A 25377-nucleotide genomic window follows, 5' to 3' on the forward strand; every position below is an offset into this window, starting at 1 on the left:
GGGAGTCGAGATCAGGGTTTCAGGGTTGATTATGTTTCTAAAAGGGTTCGTTTCAAATGAATCCTCTAGGGTTCGCTTCCAAATTTTCGAGAGTGGGCGAGAGCTTGACTGCTGAACCCAGCCCGCATCGATATTTGTGCAACAGCTCTAAATGCGATTTGGCGGCTGGAGCGCTGATGTTGGACTCAGCAGCCTTTGTTATGGGCGCCTGAGACCGACGTGGGAGCGGATACCCGTCTAGAGATCAGCATTCTGAAGTGCACGGATGAAGGAGGGCAAGTACGCAAGCGCAAGCGAACTGCACAGCCCCACGCCTCAGCCTCGAGGTCTACAGGTGCTTCTGCCGATCTGCTAGCAGTTGTTGCTGGGCTGTCTGTGTATGAGAAGACCTACAGAGAGGAAGGACCGAAGAGGATAGGGGGCACAGCCACGCTCAAGTCCGGCAGCTTACCCTGGACGTATAACGGCACCGTCTTCTGTAAGCATTTATCCGTCGGGAAGAAGCAAGCGTTAGAACGCATGCACGGAGGTGTGCACGCGGCCGGGGATGCAGCCGTGGCTGTTACGACCTTCCTGGCCTGGTCCAGAATGTGTCCTCCGCCATGGCCAACCTAGACATTATTGTCTTACTACAAAGTCTGCATAGTCATGTTTTAGGTGCTGCCACTGAGGGAGAGGCCGGTCTTTTTGGTGGGTCCAAAGATATCGTTGGAGCTGTCCTGGGCTGTTTAGGTACTACATGTCCACTTTCATATTGGTCAAACAATTTTGCACCGGAGTGTCAAAGAAATTGTTGATATAAAATGAAATTTACCAAAATTAGATGTCTAGGAGTCCAACTCGGTGTTTCTTCAGTAGATCAGACACTTTGATCCTTCCATACATAAATTGGGTGGACTGACCGTGGCTGGACAACTTGATAATTGCCAGAATACACTGAGCCATTGATATGATTGTCAAGTTGCAAACTGTGCCAAGGCCTGTGGCATCATGTGGTTTACTGAAGCAGGCAACATCTGGCTCTGCCGCAGGCAAGGCAGGGAGGCAGCACCCCAGGCTTCTGGTCGCAAGAGGAGGGGAGGAGCTTCTTCTCTGCTTTTGGAAAGTGCAACGGACCCAGCGCGTCAAATTGGCAGAAGGTGCGAGCTCTTTGTTGTATCTCAAAGCTGTGCCCCTCACTGCCCATGTCCACCTGTCAGTATTTGTTCGAACATGCAAGGGTCTGCTGCACAGGTGGCCAAGGCAGTCAGCAGCAAGGATGCGGCAGCCTGTGAAGCATTGTACCACCGCTTCCAGACCTATCTATCTTTGCCCAGGGACCTGCAGAACCAGACGGTGTTCCTGGCCCTCATCCGGGACATGCACAACCAGGTCACCAATGTGCGCTTTAGCAAACCCTATACATTGAGTTGCCGTGGCCTCTGATCTACTTGAGAATGACTGGACGGAGGGAAGTCAGCGTGCAGATGAATTGGAGTGTATCCTGATGTCATGTGGCGCTGGCAGGGGGACGAGAGTGGCGCGACACTCAGCGCTGGCGGGAGCGGTGGTGAGGGGGAGGCATCGGAGGGGGGCACCAGCATGCGGCTGCATGCGCCTCCGCGCGCACGGCGTACACCCCGAGCGCCGGCCCCTTCCATCATGCGATCGGGCGGACGGGTAAGAATACAAGAGACCGTACTGGCCCAGTCCTGACGAGAAGCTTTTAGTTGGGCGCTCTTCTGCATTTTGCACCCACGTGCTGCTCCTGGCTTCGATGCGGATGGATATGGACAATAGATTGAGGGCTTCACATTTCGATGGGGTCTCAGGTGGTGTCTGGTGTTGCTCCCAGGCACAGGGGGTGTCGTTGCGCAGCCCTGATGTGCTGACTCCCTCCCAGAAGAAGAGGGATGCTGAGGAGGAAGATGTGGATGTCAGCACGCACACGTCTTGGGGAGGCCGCGGCAAGCGCGGGGCGGTCCCCGCTATTGCTTTGGAGGCGCCCTCGGCCAAGCGCAGACGCGTGCAGGTGCTCCCCTCATGGATGCAAGCTCCCTCGTTTGACATTGCCTTTGACATTGCCACCACGGCTTCCAGGAATTGCCCCTGGGCCTCCTGCCAGTGTGCAGTTGGGCTGAGAAAGTTGGAGTTTGCGCAGGCGCGGCTGCAATTCTACGACGATGCACCCAGGGAGACGCGGCGGAGGGGCCTGGTGGACGCCGGGGATGCAGACGGTGCGGATGCGCTCCTTTCTCTGGCCGCTCTGGCCAATGAGGCAGCCAACATGCCGCTGCCGCCGCTGCCGGAGCTGGCCGCCAGGGAGCTGGAGTCCAAGCTCAACGACCTGGCCGCGCAGGCGGCAGAGCCGTCCTCTGCTCTGCGCGACCGGCCCAAGCGCGCCAGCAAACCGCCCCCTCGAGCAGACGTGCGTATTCCTGTTATGCAATGTTGTTGTAGCAGCCAACAAGCTCGCCCGTTGCCCTTCGACTACAGGCTCAAAATGTGTGTGCGCTTCCGTTTTGTGCGCGCATATTAAGCGGACCTGCTGAGGGGTGTATTATCAACTGCAGGAGTCTCCGCCGCCGCCGCCGCCAAGCGTGCGCAAGCCTCGCGCGGAGGCGTCCGCGTCTGCCAGGAAGAAGAGGGATGAGGCCAGGAGGGAGGAGGTCAGCAGGGAGGAGCCCAGCATGGAAAGGGAGGAGGAGGAGAGCCCCCAGTCGGAAGGGTCCCCAGAGCCGGAGCGGCTCGGCCGGGGGCAGCGCGCCACCCGAGGCCGCGCCACCTGGCGCCGACGCGGTGTGGCCCCACCTTCATTACTGCCTGACATGCCATGAACGCTACAAAGGGAAATGAAATGAGCTGATCATGCCTCGCTGTTTTAGGATTCTTTGTGCAGGATCGATGGCAGCCTGACAAAATATGGGTGCTTCAAGAGATACTCAAGAGATACATGTTCATCATGCCTTGAACAGTGATTTGTCGTGCGTTGTTGATGGCCGTCTGATTGCTTCAACGTGCTGTGCAGCAGCGCGCGCAGAGGACTCATCCAGCGATTTCACCGAACCAGAGGAGAGCAAGTCTCCGCCGCCCCGAAAGCCCAGCAACAAGTCGCGCAGCGGGAGGATGTCCAACCTGTTCAAGAACGGCAACCAGGGAGCAAAGACAAGTGCTGACGAGAGTGGGGCTGCAAAGGATGCTGCAGACGATGACATGGCGGCTTCAGACCATTTCTGGCATGGCCTGGGCAAAAAGGTGTGTAAACTTCATCGCGCCATAACCATTGGTGCCCTGGAACAAGACCTCCAGGCACTTTTCAATTCCACATTTCAAAGCCTCGGCAGATTCACAGTTCGAGCAAAACACAAGATCTGAGGTATGCATTTTCAATGTGATCTGCATGTCAGCAGCTTGTGTTCTTATGTACTCTGCATGTCAGCAGCTGAGGCATCTATATTTAATCCTGCAGGATCCGACGCCGCGGGTGCGCCGCCGCAAGGCGCTCCCCGAGAAGATTCCTCCCATGATGTCGCCCATCAAGTCCCTGTTTGGACGCCGGACCAATGCTGGCCTGATGCTGGGTCTGCCTGGCCACACCGCCGCCCCAGGAGGCCTTCCTGGTGTCTGCTTCCCAGGTCTGTGATCTTCTCCACCCTCAGTATCCTTCCCAATAGAGTGATGAGGACGAGTGCTGCAGACAAATCCTGTCAGAAAGACTTGAGCTGCATGCGAAGGAATCTTGCAAGCAATTTACTATCTTTTAAAAACAATCACAATAATTAGAGTACTTAACTAATTTGCACCACTCTGGCATGTGAGTGTTACTCTGGCATGTCTGGGCTTGGGCAAATGCGCTGATATGGATGCACTTGCAGGCATGGAGGGTGAGGAGAATGGGGTGCCTCCTGGGGAGCCGGAGCTGAAGCTGCGCAGATGCCTTGATGCTCGCACGCGGCGCTGGGCGGCAGCAGAGTTCTTCTACAGCGGCCTGGACCGTGCATGGTTCATGCAGACTGAGCTGCCGGTACATTTCTCTCATGATCTGATATTTGTTTGCTCGTGCTTCTGACACACTAAAATACTGTCTTGACATGGAGCAGAGCTGGGAAGTTGAAACAATAACATGTGCAATGCAGGAATTCTTGCGGCATGTGGGCATCCCACATGGCACAAAGCTGACAAGGACCGAGTGGGCAGCGCTGCGAGCTGGGCTCGGTAACCCTCGGAGGCTGTCTCTCAACTTCCTGCGCGAGGTGCGTCTATGTGCTCATGCCAGCAATGACCATCTTCAGGTTGTACACGATCTATCTATCTTTATTGAAACAGCAACCAAAGGAGGGGTGCTATTTGTCCCTCCCCTGCATCTGTCGGGCTTGAATTTAAATAATTTGGGGCTTTCTTTTGGCAGGAACGGGGGCGGCTGGAGGCGTTCCGGGAGTCGGTACGGCGCAAGTACCAGGAGGTGGGTTACAACACTGAGGTGCCTGCCGAGTTCCCGCGCCAGCTGGCAGTGAGTCAGCGCGTGACTGCCCGCCACCCTGTCACTCGCCAGCTGCACGACGGAGACATCCTCACCATCGCACCAGACTGCTATAGGTGCATCAAACTTCTGCTTCATCCCACCCATTCCCTAGCGCCTGAAATCTCACGCACAGTAATCTGCCAGCCTGTCCTGCTATGGTGTTGAAATTTGTGGAGGAATTTGGCCATGTGGCTGACGTGGCAAGTGTTGGGGGGAATGCAGGGTGCAATTTGATCGCCGCGAATTGGGTGTGGAGCTGGTGAAGGACGTGGATGTGATGCCCATCGATCCCCACGAGTCGCTGCCATCAAGCATCCAGCTCACCACGGTATGCTTTTCTTGCGTGCATCTGTGTCTAAATATTTTATCAGTTGATTCTGTGAGGCTGTCTGTGGCCTCCTGTGCCAATGGTACCAATTGTATCATGCCATGCAAGATGTGTTAATGCTTGCTGAGTCAATGCAGTCAGAATGCAATCGGGTGAGGCATCGTGCTGTGGTGCAGGCGTCGATGCTTTTGAACGGCCGGCGTGCGCTGGCGGGGGGCCCTGTTGTGAAGAAGGCGCAAAAGGTGTGGCGCAGCGACAGCGGCGGCCTGCGCGGCCCGGCGGCTGGCCGCGCCCAGCAGGAAGCCCGTGCCGCCGCGGCAGCCGCCGCCGCCCAGCAGCAGCTGCGCTCCGAGGCCGACGTGCGCGCCCTTGTCGAGGTACTGCTCCCCCTAATTCTCCAAATATCATCCATACCCTTCGGTGGAGCTGCGGGAATATCCTCCACGGTAGTGCTCGTCGATGCTCCCCGCACTTCACCCAATAACATACATACCCTCCCATGGTACTGCGAGAATGCCCTGCGAGATTATCCGCCACATAGTTGCTTGGCGGAGCCATTGCTATCTTCGCATCTCCTAAAATATGTACACCCTCTGATGGCACAGCAAGAATGTTCTTTACAACCTTCCTTGTCACGTCGCGTCTAGGGTGTCACAGTGCCAGGCCGAACGAGGTGCTGTGGGTGAGTGATGAGCGAGTCATGTGGTGCTGCAGGTGTCCACTGTGCTGGACCGCAAGGAGGCATTGCTGATGCAATTGCGCACCATGAACGACGAGGCGGAGACAGGCATGCATGTCAACAGCTCTGGCAGGCACACAGAGGCATTCCAGGCCGCCTATGCCAAAGTGGTGCTGGAGCTCAAACAGGCAAGCTGCTTTAGCACTTTTTGATCGCACTTTTGGCTTATCTGCTCTTTTTGGGAGGACAGAGGGAGACCTGTTGCATGAGTATCGCTATCAACTTTCATTGCTTGCCCGCAGAGTTGATGCGTGGCACACAAAGCATGTGTGGTTTGTCACCCCCGCAAAACACTTGTAGAATGGACCAGAATTGGGGTTGCGGTGCGGGAAGTCCCTGCAGGAACCTTATAATACCTTACTTTTTTAGCAGAACCTATTTAGCACGGTCACCAGGCTTGTATGAGGAGCATGACATATGATTTCTTGATTCCTGATTCCTTGATCTGCTGCTGCAGGTGAACGAGGTGCTGGAGGCTTCGCTGGGCCAGCTGCAGGCACGCAACAATCCCCATGCAGAGGCTGTCGCGGCCGCGCTCAACAGGACAGGATCCACCGAGCGACCGGGCTCCTCCCTCATGCTGCCCACCTCGCCTCTGCGCGCTCGCGCTGCCGAAGCAGCCGGCGCCTCACAAGGTGGCGCCTTGCACCCTGGCATTCCTCCCACCTGACCTGCTTTCCACTTTATTTTGTAGCTGCCTGTGGATGTCCATTTCACACCACCAGCACCAGCATCAAAGATTTGTAATGCCACCTTAGGTTTTTTTCATGGGTCCGCTGAGATATTTTTGTGGATCCCTGAGAAAATATCGGGTTGAATCGCAGGCGGCCAGGGCGGGGTGGCGCAGCAGAGGTATTCCAATGCGGAGGCTGCGTGGCAGGCTGCCTGGAAGGAGGGGCGGCGGCTGGTGCAGATCTACCAAGCCGAGCTCAACCAGGGCACCTATAACGCCGGAAGGCTGGCCGCTGAAAAACAAGCAAACGCAGACGGGTCCGCAGCCCAGGCTGACAAAGCCGAGCCGCAATCCATAGCCCCAGGTGTGCACACTGCCCACATGCCCATCCTGTGCACTGGAATGAAGTGGCTTGTGGCCTGGCTTTCGGCTGTGCAATTTTGGTGCTGGAAGGTCCTGATGTGGTCATGCATTTGCAGGTGCTGACAAGGCGCCGGCAAATGGCGACCCCACGGAAGCAGCATGGCTGTCAGACCTGGTCAACGGCTGTGTCTCCATGCTCATCACCGTGCACCAGGTGGGATCTCTGCCGCGCTGGCAGTTGCTACATGCCAGCTGAGTTGCTATTTTCTAGTTGCCGATTTCTGATTGAGATCCGCCTTTGCAGTGTTAGCCTGACAGCTCTCTGCAGAAGCTGGGGCATCTTTGGAGTTAGTGGCACTGGCCTGACATTGTTCTGTTGTGTTGGTGTGCAGTGCACTGAGAGCGAGGCATCAACAGCGTATGTCCAGAAAGCACTGGATTCTGCGCTGGCCTCTCTGACACCGCGAGCAGCCGCCAATCGCCCCTTCTTGGCAGACATCCAGAACAGTGTTGACCTGCTGAAGCAGCACCTCATCTACTAGGCTAGCGCTTCCTGTCTCCCGGGTTGTCAGATACATCACAGCAACCAAGTTTTGGTCCTCCAAGTCACAGACAAAGCTGTGGCTTGGGACACCTGCCAAGTACTTGCAGACACAGATCCTGATCAGCATGTACATGTGTATGCCCCAAGCAGGATAGGGGGACCAGTTGTCCAGTGTTTATCCATGCTTGGTCTCGTGGGTGTCAAATAGTAGCAGTTTATACAGGTGGATTGTACAGTCCTGCCTCTGATCAAGGTGTTACGTGGCGTTTTGCTTATATTACTTTGTTCCGCAATGCTATAGCATAGCTAGTAGCCAGCGTGGCAGTGCGCTGCGGCTAATTTCTAGTACTTCTGCATTCCTCGACCGTATGACAGATGATCATCAGCATGATGCCGAACATGCATACCGTATGTGCATACCGTATGCATACATATGTGCGCCCCTAAGAGGATAGGGGAACAATTGTCCAGTGATTATACTTGCATGCTCTTGTGGGTGTCAAAGAGTACGGTATAAATATTTTTTATTATTACACGCTTTTCCTGCCAGAAGCAAGGTGCGTCTGCAGACAAGCTGCAGTGAAAGCTGCCAAAATCCTACCCCTTGATGGACTCGCCAGATCCAAACAAGACCCAATCAACCGTGGGCACGGTGCTCAGTATTTATACCGCCCCCCGCCAGCCGGGGCTAACGTACGGTATGCACAGCTGTATTATCCGCATACACTGTTTGCAAAGCATGCATAGTCACTATGCCCACGGTGGGCACAGCTGTCTTGCTTTCCTTGTGACAAAGTATGAGATTTGGTGTAGCACATGTAAGCTTTGAAGCCATTTGCTCACCAATCAATTTTACAGTAATTTGATTTCAAATTTGAAGCAGCTGCCTGTAGCTGACATGCAACTTTGCTGTCTACACGTGTCAACTGCGCCTTCGACATGAAAATCTTGCCTTTCGTTCTAAATGATCGATGTGCATGTTGACTTAAGTATTGTACATCGTTGATAGTCGTCTTGTCACCGTCGCCAGAAGGCTACAGATTTACGTCGTAAGAAAGTTCGATCTCAAAGTCCTTTGATTCCCTGTTTCGTTTGAGAAGGCGTTCGTTGAGGGCATAATGTCACAGACAGTTGACTGGGTAGAAGTTGAAAAGGTTGTCAGCTTTGCTTCGTCTCTAAAGAAGCTTCCAGATGACACAAAAGCAGCGGTTAAAAAGCATCTGAAGCAGTGTGACGGAAAGCATGCAGGGACATTCCTGACAGCATTGACGGTACAACTCACTGCTTGAGAAATTTATGAGCATTGTGCAGGCCGAAGTTGGTATTGAAGCGCTATAAATTATATTTCTTCAAGGCCTGATGACTCTCCCTGCTTGTCAATTTGACACTGTGATACGTTCAAGAAATATTTGCGTCTGGTCTCTGAGGAATGTCAGAATTCCTCGTGTTAGTCTGCTTTGCTACGTTGCCGTCCCAGTATGCCCTCTACAGGGATTTCCACAGTAATCTCTTGTCCCTCAGGTGTTGGACTCTGTGGCTCTGAACAGTGGCCGTGAGACCCGCTTGTACTTGTCTTCCTCGAAATGGATGAGACGTCTGGCGCAATCGTGCGGAGAGAACTCGATTTGCTCTGCAGCTGTGTGCCAGCTCCTGGTGAACTGGGAGCACGTTTTCAAGTGGGCACCCTTCTACTGATGTTTTGAGATGCATCATTAGCAATCAGGTTCTGAATAGCAATACACCAGTAGTTATTGACGTGAAATAACTTATGCTTGCATGCTGAGATCATCCTGTCCTGCTTGATCCAGGGGAGAGGAGTTGGGAGCAGCAGCGCATGCGTTGCGCAGGCAGCTGCAGAGCACCATCCAGGACATGCCCAAACCAAACCATTTTGCGCAGCAGATGAGGGAGATGATCGAGCAGCAGATTCCCTTGATCGGTGTGCATCAAGTTCTTTGATAGTGCCACATATCTGCTTGTCATTGGTATAGACGATGGCAGAAATTTTCAGGCTCATGCTTTTCTCGATTTCATGGATTGCCTTGCAGGGTTTCAGCATGGAATGGACTTCCCTGCAGCCTTCCTTCCAAAGACATCAGCTTCTGAATCGAGCTCAGGCAGGACAGCATCAGGTGGGGCTTTAGTCTGCTGAGAACCTCTTGTCTATATGCTGTGCCTGAAAGAGAATCTTCACCTTGCATATCAGACCAGTGACTGATATCTATGATTTACTTGAAGGTGGATGGCTGCAAAGATTGCATGAAGGCGCCTCTCAGCGGGCCCATCATTCGGCGCCAATAAACACTGCCAAGGCAGACCAGGTCTTGCGAAGCTTCCAGGTACAATCAGCAAGCATCTGTCCCTGACATTGTGTTTGGTGAAGCTGCTCTAAGGTGCTACAAATAATTGTAATGAGCGGATATTTGCAATTTGTTTGGCAAAAGCTGCGGCGTGTGTATGCAGGTTGAATACCTGGCACAGATGGAGACAGACGCTGTGAATTTGGAGATGTGCACCAAAGAGATAAGGTCCCAGATCATCCGCAATGCTTTCTCCAGATCCACTCAGCAGCGAATGTCCAAGGGGCAGGATTACGCCATGCGCTGCACGCAATGGTATGTATTCAGGCCCATTTATTGGTTTGCATATGCTTGCAGGCAGGACCTAGGGTTGCAAGGCAGCAGTGTTGACATTGTCCTTGGATGGTGCTCCCAGGCGTAAGAACATCCAGCAGTGGGTTGGTGGAAACATTGCAGAGGAGCTGCTGGGGCAGCTGCTGCGGCTGAATGACCGCATGCATGCTGCCCTGTCCAGCTGGCATGCAGCCACTACCGACTTCGCCGAGGCCTGCAGCCGTTCTCAGGTGTTGGACGCCAGAAGCCATCTTGCAAATGTCCCGCAAGTCCTGGCTCATCAGCCACAAAAGTTGCAGGATGCCCATGGAGTCCTACTTCAGAGCTCAGGCGTGTTGACTGTTGTTTGGGAATTGTGTCAAGCACCGTTCTGACAATGTGTGCGACAATGCTTGGCAGGAGGTCCAGCAGAAGGAGAGTCCTCGCAGTGGCAGGAGGGAGGATCAGCCCCCAGCCACACAGTGGTTCAGCCCCCTGGGCAGCAGCGCCAGCCGCATACTGTCAGAGTCACCATCCAGCGCAAGCACAGACAGCAACACGCCACGAGAGGTCAGCAGCCGGTGCACCCAGCCCGCAGCATCCGCTGCCTCCCCGCAGCTTCCCTCTGCTTCTGCCAGCTTGCGCAGAACTTCAGACATCATATCAAGCGGCGAGCGTTCTTCTCCTATACATGCAAGCTTCGGCATGCCCAGTCAGCAGCAGCAGCCGGCGTTCACAGCTGCCCAGCCGTTGCCACTGGGGGATCTGCTGGGCTTCCACAGCTCGTCACCAGTGTCAGCGTGGCCTGCTTCGCAAGATGCGCTGCAGACGAGGTCATCGGAGCAGCGCAGCCAAGCCAGCTTGCAGCAGCCTGCACCTGCCTTACCTCGCAGCCAAGAGCAGCCACCTCGTTCGCAGCGGGTGAGTAAGGCAACAAGTGCACCTGCAGCGGAGCTTCCTGGCAAGTGGGAGGCGCAGTGGCCTGCTGTGCCAGGCACAGCTGCATTGCCAGCAACTCCACCGGCGCAGGACTTCTGGCGCAGTGCAGAGGCCAGTGGGAAGGCATCGCCGTTTGATGCAGCAGGACCAGCTGGTGCCCGGCCCATCCTGCCACAGGTCTCCTCCGCAACAGGCTTTGATCCTGCAAGGAGCGGAGCCGCGCAAGACTTTGTTCAGAAGGATGCCGGCAAAGATGCAGAAATGGCAGCCCTCAGACAGCAGGTGCGATGCAATCATATTGGCGCTCACTTTTGGCATTACCATAGCAGGGCTGCTTTGCTGAAAATCAGTGACATGGGCGCAGCTGGAAGAGGAGCGGAGTGGGAGGCTGGGTTTGGAACACAAGCTGCATGCATGCAAGGCTGCAGAGGAGCGCCTCACTGCAGACGTCTGCTCACTGCAGCGCAAGCTCAGGCGAGTCCGGCCACTTACCCGCTGCCATACGTCTAGCCCTGGCATCTTTGAGTGCGTCCGCCTGTTGTCATTGGCGATATGAGCCGTTCCTTGATCGGTCAGAGGTCGCTGATCAGTCATTCCCTTCTGTGTCTAGGCTGACCGGTGAGGAGCTGGAGCAGTACAAGGGCAAGGGAGCGCAAAGAATTCCCACCAGTGACAATAATGCCATCAACAGTGCCCCCTTCTCAGCGTACTGCAGGCAGCCGGCCCTGCGCTTGCGTTTCTCAGCCAGCGAATTTCAAGCTCTCGCCTCTGTGCTGAACAAATACTGATAGAGCCCAAACTCGTTATCCTGATGGTACTTGGTTTTTATTCCCGTAGTCATGAAGATCCTGTATGCTTAAACTTCATTAATGGACTCAGAAAGGTTGGCGGCTCTTTTGTGACATTTTCATGGCATGTATCATATGATTTCATATATATGATTGATATTATTGGCTTGGATGTTTATTTCTTGAATTTGTACCCATTCATGCATAAGTTGACGGGCAACCTTTACCCAGCTTGTGGAAGTAGTGTAAGCAAATTGGAAGCATCCTATATACAACTTGAAGTACTACAGTAGCTGCCAGAGTGCGCCTCGGCCGCAGTGATCGCCGGTAAATTCAATGCGATACTCTGGTGCGATAAAGTTTTATTGCGTTCTGTTCTGCTGAGAAACTCTTAAAAAAAGAGACAATAGCGACTCAAGTCTTCGTGAAAGCCATTGAAAGCATGCAGACCATGCGTCTTCTCCAAGTTCTCTCTGGAGCGCTCCCCTGGAGGGTAGACCTCAAGCACTGTCTTCAGGCTCAAACAGACTAAGCATGTGCCCATCAGGTCCACGCAGGACAGCCACCTGCAGTGCACGACTTGCTCAGTCCTAGCACGCCTGCCAGGGCGCACGGCTGTCGTATGCTAATTCTCAGACCGAGCCAGGCCTGCCTTTGCAGCCCTAATTTGCCTGTAATGTGACTTGAGATCTAACCTGGAGATCCATGTGCAGCTTAAGAAATTAAGTAATTATACCCCTGCCAGGTCCTCACCTTTCCTCGAGCAGGGTACTTGATCGGGCCGTCCAAGGTGGCCCCTAGCTGGAGCAAACGCTGCACACTCTCCTGCAGATCTGCCACTTCAAACGCCAGGAAAGGGGTGTAGCCACAAGTAGTGAAGGCCTCCCTGTTGCAGGCATACACTGTCAAAGCATAATGCGAATGTTGAATACTGCACAAGTAAAGTTTGGTGCTTGGGAAAATGATGGGCCTGCACACCCGTCAACTGCTTTCAAAGCAATCTTTGAATTGCCAGCCTGCAGCTCGGCCCATTTCTCTGTCAGAACATTGACAGGCAGCCCCAGCCCCTGCTGATAGAAGTTGGCTGCCTTTCGGACATCCTTTTGGAGCAGCAACACGTGCCTGAGCACGGCAATCATTTTCAAGGCATTGCATGCCCGAATTACTTCATTCCGTATGTAAAAGCGCCGTGATTTTAAGTCAGTAGGTGTTGGATCTCAATGAACGATCTGAGACGGTGGCAGAGTTCGAAGTCAGCTATTTATTCTGCAGGCTGTTGAAACAATGGAGTATTACATGAATCGTCCGATCAGAGAAACGATCACCTTCTTGAAAGAGTCTGATGGTCAGAATTTTGCAATCAAAATTACCGGATGGAACGCCATCGTATGGGCGCCTTTTGGAAGCGCCAGACCAAAGAAAGTGATGCCAACATCCATTGGCAATCATCACTGAACCCGGAGGCAAATTCTCCACACACGACAGTTCCTTGATATACAGCTGCTCAAGATGACTTGGCACTCCTTGGCCGATTACGCCGCTATGTCTCGTTTGAACCTTTGCCAATCCTGTTGCCCAGCCACTTCCCCGCCTGGACTGTTGATTGTTCAGAACGGGGAGGGATAAAGCGCTTGCATATTTCCCTCCCCAGCGTAACCTTCAGCGATCTCGGAACGAAACCTGTGAACGATGGTGTTGAACCCACAAGCGTCAGTGTTCACACCCGGTCAGGCCTTTGTGCATTTGACAACGAGCGATGAGCCATATGACCAAAGAAGCAACAGGACCACATTTGGGAATGCGTTTGGTGACGCCAGCATGGTGTTGCACGCGACCAACGCCAAGCTGGAGCGCCTCAGAAGGGATGGAGGCGTTGTGGTGAACAATGTGGAGGGGCACCTCCACAAGGCTCAGTTCGAGCCGGAGGCCTCCACCAACCAGCACGAAGAATTGGAATTCGAGGAAATGTTCCAGCAAGATGACGAACCAGAAATGGTGCAGACCCCACGGGTGAGCAACAAGCTGCCTATTATTGCAATTTTGCACCTGGTGTTTCTCGAGGAAGCAGGTCATGTAGCTGTCATCTGCTCAATGATCCAAGCGGCAGGAATTACGGAGGGTTGTTTCGATGTTCAATCCTGGTTGACTGAACCTGACAAGAGGTGGGGGCTCTTATTGTGTGCAGACAGCCTGGGCACGCGGGACTTCAAACACATCAGCCGAGACAGCGACGCCATTGAGGTCTGCTGACTTGGCAGCCATTGGAGCTATGGTACTGGACTCGCCGCGCGTGAATGTGCCACTGGACCTGGCTCCCAGCAGCAGCAGCGCGGGCAGCTCCATTGATGGGGAGGCAGGAAGTGACGTCAGTCCTGGCAAGATGGGTCCCAGCAACTTTGAGCTGCTGCGGGTGGTGGGCCAGGGAGCTTTTGGAAAGGTGCTGCCCTTCTTGCTGTCCCTGTGCAAAATTGCAATGGAGCAATTTCTTCTTTGCAGCTTCTTTGGCAATTTTACTTGCTGTTCTGCTCGTGCAATACGCAAATCGTCTTCACCACAGCCATGTACACAACTGTGATGGTGATCACCAGTCAAGTTGACAAAGTGAATCCAGTTACTCCAGTGAGTTTTGGCATGAACCATCTGTTGTCAGCAAAAGTTGTCTGACCGGCTTCTTGGGCATGTCAATACAGGTGTTTCAGGTCCGCAAGAAGGACAGTGGGCAGATATACGCCATGAAGGTGATGCGCAAGGAGCGCATCCTGGCCAAGGACCACGGCGACTATGTTCGCACCGAGCGTGAAGTGCTGACGGCAGTCTTCCATCCCTACATCGTCACTCTGCGCTGCTCCTTCCAGGTGTGCCCGCCTTCTCACAACTCCTGCATCTTGCTCTTATACCTGAGGGAAGTTGCACATTGTTCTGTGTGTGGTTGCTACTCTGCTGATCGTCACCGCCATGCACCAACAGGAGTTGATTCGGTAATGTGGTGCTGTGCAGACGGCGACCAAGCTGTACTTGGTGCTGGACTTTGTGAATGGCGGCCACCTGTTCTTCCAGCTGTACCGGCAGGGCATCTTTGATGAGGACCTGGCGCGGCTGTACACTGCAGAGATGGTCCTGGCCATTGCCCACCTGCACAGCCTGGGCATCGCCCACCGCGACCTCAAGCCGGTGCGCACACTTGCCCCATTTTAACACACAAGGTGCATCTGTTTGGTCATCATGCTGTGATGTTTGTTGCAAGGAATGGGCTTCTGCTGCTTGTGGTGCTTGCTTCAATGCTGATGGATTTGGGGCTTTGTGACTGCAGGAGAATGTGCTGCTGGACAGCGAGGGGCACATTAAGGTGACTGACTTTGGCCTGGCCAAACGGCTGAGCGATGACACGCGCACAAACAGCTTTATCGGAACCATGGAGGTGAGACCAGCAGCACGTCAACCTTTGATTTGCATGACACATAAAGACAGTGCACCAATTGAGCCATCCTTGACTGCTGCTTGCCACTCCTGTCCTGCAGTGATTTATTGGAAGTGACCGGCATCATGGGCAGTGACAGACTGCCTACAAGACAAATGAGCCTCAGGTGGCTCTCAAAGGGTCTCTAATATTAATAATATAGTAACATGTGATTAAGTGCGATGACATGGCCCTGTGGCGGTGCAGTACATGGCGCCAGAGGTGGTGGCAGGGAAGGGACATGGCAAGGCGGTGGATTGGTGGAGTGTGGGCATTCTGCTGTATGAGATGCTGTGCGGCGTGCCACCCTTCCGCGCACGGGGGCGCGACAAGCTGCAGAAGCAGATCATGAGCGCCAAGCTCAAGCTGCCACGTGAGTCCACCTCCCATTTCTTATATCCTCCTGCAATTGCACGTGACCACTATCTGCACACCAGCTGGTCTTTTGCCCATTGCTGAAGACTCATCTCCTGCTTTTGGATGTGGATAATATCGAGCATGCTTCATATTTTCTTCTGCTCAAAGCACCATTTCAAGTGTCCTTCAGTGGATTATGACTGGGCGTTCAGTGTAGCGAGGGAGTGACACTGTATGGTGGCATGTGCGCGCAGCATACATGAGCTGCGAGGCGCAGAGCCTGCTGCGGGGGCTGCTGCAGCGCGAGCCGCCCAAGCGGCTGGGCTACGGCCCCACGGGCTCGGACGACGTGATGCGGCACCCCTTCTTCAAGCCGCTCAAGTGGTCCAAGCTGCTGCAGCGCGAGATGCCCTCGCCCTTCCGCCCCTCCGTCAAGCATGCGCACAGCGTCGAGAACTTTGACAAGATCTGGACCGACCTGGATCCCGAGGACTCCCCCTGCGGCACTCCACCCGGCGATGACCTCACCACCTTCCAGGCACGCTGCGCGCCGCCCCACAGAAATTGCTTTTCCGGTGGTCTGACATCTGCCATGCCAGGACATGCAAAGCCCCTGGAAAGTCCTGCATCAACCTGCGCGCCGCCCCCAAGCAGCTCTCTATATTCAAGTTGATAAAATGAGGTCCGGAATCTTGACACCTGAGCTCATGTGTTCACATGCTTCCAAGAGTCAGGCGTGGTCATAGGCATGTCTCAGGTGAGCACATGATTCTGGCATTAGAGGTTGAGAGAGGACTTTGTGTTTGACGCAGGGGTTCAGCTACTGCGCACCCAGCTACCTGGAAGAGCTGGCCGCTTCGCGCCGCAAGAAGCCCGTCGCCATTGGGTAGCCAGATGAACTCCCTCGCAATGATAGTAGCTAGCTCTCCTGATGGCCCCACAGCACATGCTGACATGGAGGTCCTCAGCGTTTTGGAGAAGGTCCAAGGGTGCAAGCTGTGGCGAGACTCTGGCATCTGGACCATTTTCTTTATTTTGTGCAACCCCAGATAGACATTAATGAGGACCAGTGCCTGCCAACAAGACTTCAGTCTGCGTGAAATCTGAGCATGCCACCGGCGCTGGCAGTTGTGAAGAGACTAAGTTTTCTTGTTTTTTCGGTCCCCCCAATATTTAGCTGTAGGATATTTGCTTGACAAGAGGGTTTGCAGACAAAGAATCTAATAATTGTAGCTTCTGGAGTGGAGCTCCCATCGGGTGTGCAATGCAATTGGAAATTTAGAGGGGAGTTTTGTGTGCAGTTGAATCATAGGCGGCTGTATCTATAATCTGCACAATAAGATCTTACTTGTTGGGATCACATTGCGTTTGTCTTGCTACTAGTCATTGTGTGCTTGTGGAGTAAGCTTGCCCTCAGGATTGTAAGCACTGTGGAAGTTCATTCAGCGTCAAACAAACTTCTACTTCTCTGTTGTCATGGCGCGCACTTGTCAGGGTTCTGTAGCGTGCCGTGGCCACAGCCACGTCATGTGTTCACCCTACTTAAAGGAAATGGAAAGCAGACATCATTCTTGCAACATACAATGCAACAAGTTGTTGAATCGATAAATCAGCAGAAGTTCAACCCAGCTGCTCACAGACTTATCCTGGAAAGCCCTCAACATGTTCCGTATCGGTCTTCTGGCGCTTATTTGCCGGTTCCTGCACAAGGCAACTGCCAGTGAGGTTGCTTGCCAGCAGCAGGGTCACTCACAGTGTGATACGTTTGTCCCAGACGCATGTCATGTATCGAGAAGTATGATCCTGCACACCTGAGGCGCCGGTTGGGCTTTTTGCAATTGTCTGAAGAGTCCAGCACCTGACTCGACAATCTCTGTAGAGTGCTCATTAGCTTCCTCTTCTTCTTGTACGTCGTCCTCTTCTTCCTCCTCTTCTGATTCATAGCTGTCCTGTGCATTGCATTGGAATGATTGCAGTGGCCATGGTTGAAGCTTGAGCTTTGCAATCCCAACTAGAGGAGAATATGCCACTGTTGGCCAGATGCACAGCAAGTATTGAAAGCTCACAATGGAAGACAATAGAGGTAGGAAACAGTTCACTGGGACCATCAAGTCCAATTTTGATCTGAAGATCATCATGAGGCAAATGCATGGTGAGAGCTGTGTTCAAGGAAAAGTGCACTCACGTAAGCCAACTCGGGGAACTCAGAATTGAAGCAGTCCTTGCAGAGCTTCCTATTCTGCAAAAGTGCAGAAGCATCCGTGTCCAGTTTCGGCAGCAAGTAGTATCAGCATTGCAGTTTCATGCTGAAATGGTGCCAATCTCTTTGGCAGGTTAGGGGAAGGTTCTTTGCTGACCTACCATTCCCCATGAATCGTAACTGAAAGGCTCCTGGTAGTATATGTCGCCAAAGTAAAATGGTGTGAGGCACTCATCGCATGGCTTTCTATGGTTCCCTCTGACTTCTTTGCGCTCAAACTGCCTCCCAGCCTGGAATACACTGAAGCAGCTCTGCACATGCCCTTAAGTTTGCTGTTACTCAATGTACTTGCGGGGAGCCCGTTGTTCAAGTCTTGCATGAGAGATGTGAGGTCACCTCCAAATGGTCTTCGTGCTCTTCCTCGTCTTCAGCGTCCTGGTCAAGCTCATCATCTGTTTCGGCACTGTTCTCGTCCCTTCCACGTTCCTGTGGCTCGACATCGTTTGGGGGGCGTCTACCCAGCTCTTGTTTGGCATTGTGGGGATTCTCAATGTCAGAGCTCCCTTTAAGTCCACTAGTAGGAGCCGATGCTTCTGGCAGATCGCCTCTGGTTTGTTCGGTCATTTCAATGACTTGCTGGCTTTAGGCACAGGCTTATTGGGTACCATGCGAAGATCGCATGCGGCTGTTTATGATTCGTATGCTTCTTGCGCGAAATACTGCTGGCAGGGTGGCAGGTGGTTGGGGATAACGCCAAGATTACGCACCCGTCCGAGTACTCAGGTGAACACAGCGGTGTCAAACTGCGCGAGCACTTCAAGATCTAAACATATCCATCTTCTCAAAAGTGCGATGGATGTGGGGACAATTTATCAAGCATATTTTCTTCTTATCCAAGTCCGAGGATTGACGCGACATGATGAGTCCAGCATGCAAAGCACGATCAACTCTTAGTAAAGGTTCCATGTTGCACATCACCTCAACACCCGTTTGCCGGCCTTGTCAATTGTTGACACTGCAGCCGTTCATTTTCTGCAGCTGTCTGATATTCGCATAAGCGTCTGCGAAGTAGCAATGGATTTCGTCCTCATTGCTCGAAATACCTCGATCCGCACACCCAGAACCTGGGATCCGTAATTTCCTGTCAAGCACCTGGATGCCTCGATAGTACCGATGATACCGATAGTCCCCTGATGGCAGAAGTAGAACAGTAGCAGCAGAGCTGCATGCAAACGTAGTCGAATACCTTTCAAAGTGAGCATGGATGACGATGAGGTGGTTTGTAGGATTTGTAGATGTGAGGGAGAGCCTGAAAGACCCTTATTCCACCCTTGCAAATGCAGTGGGACGATCAAGTATGTGCACAATGACTGTCTATTGTCTTGGCTACGAATGTCAGGCAAGGAGAAATGCGAGGTGAGCCAATATGCCAACCCTTGCATCTCTCAGACGTGCTGCACCTTGATCCACCATGCTCTTGCTTCCTTCCTCAATTCAGAATTTAATCATGTTAGTTGAACGCAGCTGTGCCAACATCCGTTCTCCTTCACGAAGCTGTACGCCAGTGACGCTCCTTCCAAACTACCTCTCCGAGAGTTCTTGTGGGGCCTAGTTGTCAAAGGCAGCAGAAGCCTGCGGTTCGGGATCAGGGTGAGGACATATGTTAGCACTTCTGGATCCATCACAGGGGCACCTGTCAGCTAATGACACCAAACGTGTGTTACTGTTAATACATGATGTTCTCTTGGTGCACAGGTGCTCGTTGTCTTGGTGACATGGCTTTGCATAGCGCCGACATTGACTTGCTGGCTTTGGAGGATTTCATTCATGCGCAGCTTCGCACAGGTATAGGTCGCCGCTCATCCTGTCAAGTCATCCTTGTTTTGTAACCTAGCTGAGTCTTCCTGCAAAGCTTTCTTGCCTCATCAAAACTTGCCATGTTTCTCAACTGTATTTCATCCATGCCTCTGAAACAGTCATATCTCGTCTGTGTCCAGGGAGCTGCAACCATAGCACAGCGCTTTGAGCCAGTGCTCATTTTGGCAGACTGCATACAGGTAAAGCTCCAGAGTTGCAAAAACTGTCATGATGGAATGCTATATGTAGGTTCGCGAGGAGCGCTAAACTTATAATGCGGATTGCTGTGCGTGCAGGGCCTGGTCATCTCCTGTTGCTTGATCTGCGCGGTTCTCTTCTTCAGTGCCGCATGGGACTACATGCTCCAGTATTGGGTTGCCCTGGCTCCCACGCTCGTGCCTCCCATCGAGGCAGAAGAGCCTGTGCCGGATGCACAGGTGCGGCGCCTACAGAACCATTCTACACTTTGCTTTTGACAAGCAACGGCAGCGTCGACCTTTTTACATCTCTCATGGGCATCTGGCAGGCAGAGGTTTTGGCACCAGAAGCAGCGCCAGAGACCAGCGAGTCTGCGGGCGAGATGGATGCCAGTAATGGGAGCGGGATTGCACCAATTGCAGCTGTGGGTGGGACCAGTGAGGGAGAGGGCTGGTCGACAGCATCTGATGATGGATGGGAAGGAGAAGAAGCCTCCTCTATCTCTGGTGAGGCCCGTGTTTGACTCAGCAAATGCTCGCTGCACCTGCTTCTACAGCTCCTTTGGCATGCAGCAATGTCTGGCTCCGGTATACTGGTATGTTTTGACCAAAGGTAGGAGTGCATGCAGGGCGTTCAGAGGGGAGCCTTCCGAGGAGGAGTCAGCGATCGCAGGCTCGAGCACAAGCGCAGCAGGGGCCCACAGATGCACCCAGCGAGAGCGCTGCGCAAGAAACTGAACCAACGCAGCATGCTGCGGCTGCTGAGGAAGCAGGCGTGCCAACTGCAGAGGCGCCACCACCACAAATCGCGGCAGAGGCGGCGCCAGCAGCGGCTGCTCCGGCGGCGGCACCGGTCGGGGACGACTTCAGGGAGGTGGACTTTGACGCGCTGCTGGGCCTGCAGGGGCCGCTGATCGGCCTATTTGAGAACGCGGCCATGATCGTACTGCTGGCCGCCACCATGCTCTTCGCTGCCTTCTTGCTGCCCTTCACAGTAGGCAGGTGTGCTTCTGCCCTTACCTTCTTCTTTGCAAGGATTTGTAATGCAGTCGTGCTCTGTGCACCTGTGCACAGAGCAGTGTTGGAGCCCTGTTGTAATAAAGTTCTGAGAAATGAGAGACCGTCATAAGAGACCAGGGATGGTACTCGCAGGCTTGCGCTGTCTGCGCTGGCAAACCTGCAGCCCGACCAGGCAGCCTCGGTGCTGAATGCATTGGCGAACGATCCTGCACGGCTGCACAGCGCGGGGGCAGCGGCGCCTGCCGGCAATGCGACCGGGGGCGTAGTCCTGCCGGAGGACTTCACCGGCGTGGAGATGTCCGGCGTGGCAGGCGCCATCATGGTCTTCGAGCAGGTCATCAAGGTGTGTCCCCTCCTGGACCACAACCTGCCTTGCCATCACCTTCCTGTTTTCTCAGTACTCTATGACATGTTGGCCCCTTGTCACCTTATGTAAAATTGTGGCTGTGCGGCTTGTGATGCTAGAATATGAGAGAAAACGAGCATCCAAATTGAACGCGGTGTCACACTTGCCGCTCCTTGTGCTGCTAATTTTATGATTGTCTATTTTGGCATGATTCCTCTCCGAATAACATCTTCTGACAGTGTTGTGTTGGCAGGAGCTGGAGGTGCACCTGGCGCAGCCGACGATAACTGACTGGGCGGTGCTGGTGGCGGGGTATGTGGTGGTGGGGGGCCTGGCGCTGGCGGGCCTCTGGACCTACCTGGCATGGAAGGTCGTGCGCAGCGGCCGTCGCGGCCGCGGCATCGCCTGGGCCAAGCACGCCCTCGCGCTGGCCGGCCGCCAGTTCCGCGCCTACCTCATCCGCGTCGGCTTTGCTGCCAAGGTCCGCTGCCGCTCCCTTCCAGACTTTGGCCCTCCTCAATCCGGTGTTAGAGGTTCGGCTTCATCTTGCAGATACCAGAAGATAGGCAGATAGATCAGGATCACTGAAAATTTATAGGTCACAGAAATGAGGAAAGTTGAGATAATGAAGTGCGCATGCGCCACAAGGGGTTCATGGAAACTGCGTGTGGCGCAGGTGGTTTCGATACTGCTGACGGAGCTGGCGCTGCTGCCCATCGCGCACGGGTACTTCCTGCACATGTGCGCGTGGCCCCTGGTCCACCACCGCCCGGCCATCTCCTTCGGGCTCAGCTTTGTGCTCCTGCACTGGCTGCTCGGCATGGTGAGCTGCGCTACCCGTGTGCAGTCTCCTGTCGTGGCGCTCCTTTCTCGCTGCTCGATCATGCGGCTGGTGCTAGACAGCACATGAAGATACTGGTTCATGTTATGCTGAGAGCTGTGAATTGTGCTGCAGGGCTTCCTGATGGCCACCGCCAGCTTCCTGTCCATTGCGCGTGGCGTCCTCCGGCCAGGTACTGCCGTGCCTCGTTATTGAGTCTCAAAATGCTGCTTGCATACGCTGGTGCTTCCTCATGGTTCCTTGATGTCACTGTGAGAAGCATGCTTTCTACCGTGAAAAGTTAGCAGTGGGCTGTGTTGGGTTTCGAGCCCTCTGATGATGATCGTGCACAGTGAGATTTTGAGATAATGTATGCCTGCGCAGGGGCGTTGCCTTTTCTGAGGGACCCCTACGACATGGATAACGAGGAGCCGTTTGGGCAGCTGATGACGGCGCCGCTGCGGGAGCAGATGGCACGCGCGGCCGGCGCGTTCGCAGTCATGGCGTGCCTGGCAGTGGCATGCATCCACGTGCCCATCCGCGCGGCCTCCTTTCTGGCGCCCCCGCTGTTCCCGCTGCGCTTGAAGCTGGTCGACGCTCTGGCTGAGCTGCCGGCCGACCTGCTGCTCTTCCACGTCTGCCTGCCCCTCACCCTGCCCCACCTGCATCTCAGGTGCCCTGCTGCCACCTGCCTCTCTAGCATCTCATTGTGCAGCTTTGTGTGCATTTCCGATTGCTGCTTCTGATGGAGGCATCTGTGGCACACATGCTCAGGCATCCGTTGCCTGCCCTTCAAGGGCTGCTGTAGCACAAGAGAAACTGCATTGCAGTATGTCATGGCAGCAGTGTGGGCGGGGTGATCAAAATGGAAGTCACGTGAGGGCATGGTGTGTGCTGGTGCAGGCGGGCGGTGCGGCAGGCGCTGTCGTGGTGGCTGCGCAGGGCGGCCTGGCTGCTTGACCTAGAACGCTACCTGCTGCGGCCCCAGCCCGGCCAGCCTGCGGTGCGCGCTTCCTCTGCCCATTCTTCCTCAGATTGCCACAGGCTGGCGTTCCCTGAGACTCTGTGGCTGCCTATGACCGAACGTGCAAATGGGTCGTTTCACTGTGTGAAGGGCGCTCATGGTCAGGGCAATTTTTTGAAATTTTTCCCACGTTTGGTGCGGTGCAACCGAACCGTTGGTGGGCCCATCTCAACCCCAAGGAGATTCTACATCGGCTCCAAATATAATATATGAGGGGGTATTTCGCTTGGGGTGCAGGCGCAGCAGGCTCCCCCGCGGCTGTTGGGGGCGGCGAATGGCGGCGGCAACAGTGTGGACGTGAACATGCGGGGGGAAGAGGCCGATGAGGCGGATGGCCTGGAGGGGCGGCTGCTTGCGCTGCTGGGGCTGCTCATTGTCACGGCCATTGCCACCGTCACTGCCGGCATCATGTTGCCACTGCTCACAGGTGAGATCCCTGTGATCACAACTCCCTCATAATCATCTCAAGGTTCCTGTTTCATTTAGAAAATCATTGATGCTGCTGTGATTTATGTGTGATTTGTCAACTGAGAGGGAGCAGCAGCAGCTAGCCCTGCAGGGTCAGTAGTTGCACCTGTACGATGGATGGCTGGAATACTTTGTAAGGATTGCATATTGTGGTGCCCAGGTCGCCAGCTGCTGACGCTGTTGAACGTGCCGCTGCGCCACGACATGTATGTGATAGCGGCGGGGTGCTACTCGCTGTGGGCCGCCTGCAGAGTGCTGGCGTGGCTCCGGCGGGTGACATCGTCCAGCAGTCTCGCTGGTAATACTCCTTACTCATATCCGTTTTTGCTTGACACTCGTGCGACTGTCACGGTAGAGACTACTCTTTTGCCCCAGGAAAATTTCATGTCTGAGGGAGCGTATGTGGATGGGCAGGGGTGGTGCGGAAGCTGGGCAAGGGGCTGTGGGTGGGTGCGTGTGGGGCTGCGCTGCTGGTGACTGCGCTGGGCGTGCTCCCCCTCATGGCAGGCCTGCTCTGCGACCTCGTGCTGGCCCCCTTCAGGTGACGCCTGCAGCTGCCTCATTTTGCGCATATATCCTAATTATTATTAATATTACATGCTTTTCCTCCTACCCCCTATTGAATACACCAGGTCCAAGCAAGACCGAATTAAGTGTGGGCACGGTGCTCGGTGCTTATACCGCCCCCTGTCAGCCGGGGCCAATCTACTAATGTGCTGGGGTTTCTTTAAACATTCTGAGGCACGACATCTTGGCCTGCTCACATGCAAAGACAACCGTGCTCATGTGCACAGGAGTGCTCATCTGCAGGACCGTTGCATGGTTCCAGTGCCGAAAGGTTGTGGGCAGTATCCATGTGCGGTGTGGTTGTCCATGTGTGCAGGGTGCCGCCGAGGGCAATGCCGGCGCTGCTGCTGCAGCAGGACTGGGCGCTGGGACTGATCGGGCTCAAGTTTGCGCACCACATGGTGGCCGGCATCCCCAACGGCCGCCACGGGCTCCTGGGGCGTCCCCTGCGCGACACCTTCGCGCAGCTCGTGGCGCCCCCCCTGCAGGCCACCGCTGCACTGCTGGCCGTCCCCTACCTGCTCACGCGCGGCCTCCTGCCCCTCACCGGCCTCCCGGCTGCCGCTCTCCATGTGCGTGCCCTGCTGCAGCCCCTGATGCCCCTTATTCAAGCCCCTTGCCCAGCCGCCATGTTTGCCCTGTCTATCCTGTCCATGTCACTAGCCCCTTGTTGACTGGCAAAGGTCTTATGCTTCTCTCTCTGCCAAGTCTGGCGCTCTATGAAAACAAGAGGACGTCCGTGAGAATTTCTTGGTGCTCAAGGAGTGATGGAGGTGGGTGTTGTCATTGTTCAGGTGTGCTGGACGTGGGCGTACTTTGTGGAGGTGGTGGGGCTGCTGGTTGCGGTTGGGGTGAGGTGTGCGGCGCTGAAGGTGCAGCAGCTGCGGCGCTCTATTCATGAGGAGCGCTACCTTGTGGGCCGCCAACTGAACAACCTGATTCCCGCGGGCGCTCCTGCCGAGTCCTGAGCGTGCCTCTTGTATGTATACATGAATGTCTCCAGACGCAACAGTGAGGGTGTGTGTATATCGACGGAGTGATCTCGATTTGTCGATGATGTCGTGTTTTGTGCAGACAAGTCCTGTCAGATTTTGTGATTGTAGAATTACATGAGAGCCGGTCATATGGCCGGGGTGATGAGCAACTGATGTCACCATGTGCAATAAATGGCTAGTGAGAGGAATAGTCTTTGCCAGAATCAAGCCCATTGACTATATTACAGCTGGTGTAACAGAAGGCATTCTTGTGAGTCCGTTCATTTGCTATCGTCAAAGATGTCAAAACATTGCGCATGCGTTTATAATTCTAGTGCCCTAGTGCACCCTGCGTGTGACGTGGCTTCACTGACGGCTACGTGAACGCTCTTATCAAATTTTATAGCATGTCCCATGACAACTTGAAATTGCACAGCACCATCGACAAGCAATAGCAACATCGCAAGCATCGATCCCAACGCCAAGGTCATTTGAATTTGACAATTTTGGATCTCTCTTAGATGACAACCATCATTCCATTTGGGCCCCAGGACATTATTGTTCACGGTCTAGCATGCTTCTCAAATATCATATGCTCTACAC

The 25377-nt window shown here is 54.2% G+C and overlaps 5 protein-coding genes across 5 annotated transcripts; 4 read left to right on the forward strand and 1 right to left on the reverse strand.

Annotated features, from left to right (window-relative positions):
- Positions 1-265: 265 nt before the first annotated feature.
- Positions 266-7146, forward strand: COCSUDRAFT_67577 (hypothetical protein; the record flags this gene model as incomplete). Its single annotated transcript, XM_005644803.1, has 19 exons — positions 266-334; positions 1032-1139; positions 1234-1380; positions 1507-1659; positions 1835-2011; positions 2141-2407; positions 2553-2778; positions 3008-3234; positions 3449-3614; positions 3855-4003; positions 4116-4232; positions 4388-4575; positions 4724-4829; positions 5006-5206; positions 5544-5678; positions 6026-6203; positions 6393-6605; positions 6721-6818; positions 6997-7146. 19 exons carry the CDS (start codon positions 266-268, stop codon positions 7144-7146), a joined length of 3075 nt encoding a protein of 1024 aa, XP_005644860.1.
- A 1585-nt stretch (positions 7147-8731) lies between these two features.
- COCSUDRAFT_58024 (hypothetical protein) lies at positions 8732-11487 on the forward strand (the record flags this gene model as incomplete). Its single annotated transcript, XM_005644804.1, has 8 exons — positions 8732-8742; positions 8996-9087; positions 9414-9487; positions 9612-9763; positions 9864-10011; positions 10181-10981; positions 11064-11224; positions 11310-11487. 8 exons carry the CDS (start codon positions 8732-8734, stop codon positions 11485-11487), a joined length of 1617 nt encoding a protein of 538 aa, XP_005644861.1.
- A 500-nt stretch (positions 11488-11987) lies between these two features.
- On the reverse strand, positions 11988-12626 carry COCSUDRAFT_37960 (Glyoxalase/Bleomycin resistance protein/Dihydroxybiphenyl dioxygenase; the record flags this gene model as incomplete). The annotated part of the gene is made up of 3 exons (XM_005644805.1): positions 11988-12053; positions 12241-12373; positions 12466-12626. 3 exons carry the CDS (start codon positions 12624-12626, stop codon positions 11988-11990), a joined length of 360 nt encoding a protein of 119 aa, XP_005644862.1.
- Positions 12627-13867: 1241 nt separating this feature from the next.
- Positions 13868-16191, forward strand: COCSUDRAFT_37961 (Pkinase-domain-containing protein; the record flags this gene model as incomplete). The annotated part of the gene is made up of 8 exons (XM_005644806.1): positions 13868-13924; positions 14178-14342; positions 14485-14658; positions 14798-14905; positions 15152-15317; positions 15556-15876; positions 16083-16084; positions 16114-16191. 8 exons carry the CDS (start codon positions 13868-13870, stop codon positions 16189-16191), a joined length of 1071 nt encoding a protein of 356 aa, XP_005644863.1.
- A 1712-nt stretch (positions 16192-17903) lies between these two features.
- COCSUDRAFT_48684 (hypothetical protein) lies at positions 17904-24768 on the forward strand (the record flags this gene model as incomplete). The annotated part of the gene is made up of 15 exons (XM_005644807.1): positions 17904-18053; positions 19499-19558; positions 19655-19795; positions 20322-20557; positions 20708-20918; positions 21175-21402; positions 21598-21744; positions 21877-21934; positions 22126-22414; positions 22645-22744; positions 23003-23192; positions 23394-23531; positions 23648-23774; positions 24117-24372; positions 24595-24768. 15 exons carry the CDS (start codon positions 17904-17906, stop codon positions 24766-24768), a joined length of 2505 nt encoding a protein of 834 aa, XP_005644864.1.
- Positions 24769-25377: the final 609 nt, after the last annotated feature.

The sequence above is a fragment of the Coccomyxa subellipsoidea genome (assembly GCF_000258705.1).
Source record: "Coccomyxa subellipsoidea C-169, whole genome shotgun sequence".
NCBI classification, from domain to species: domain Eukaryota; kingdom Viridiplantae; phylum Chlorophyta; class Trebouxiophyceae; family Coccomyxaceae; genus Coccomyxa; species Coccomyxa subellipsoidea.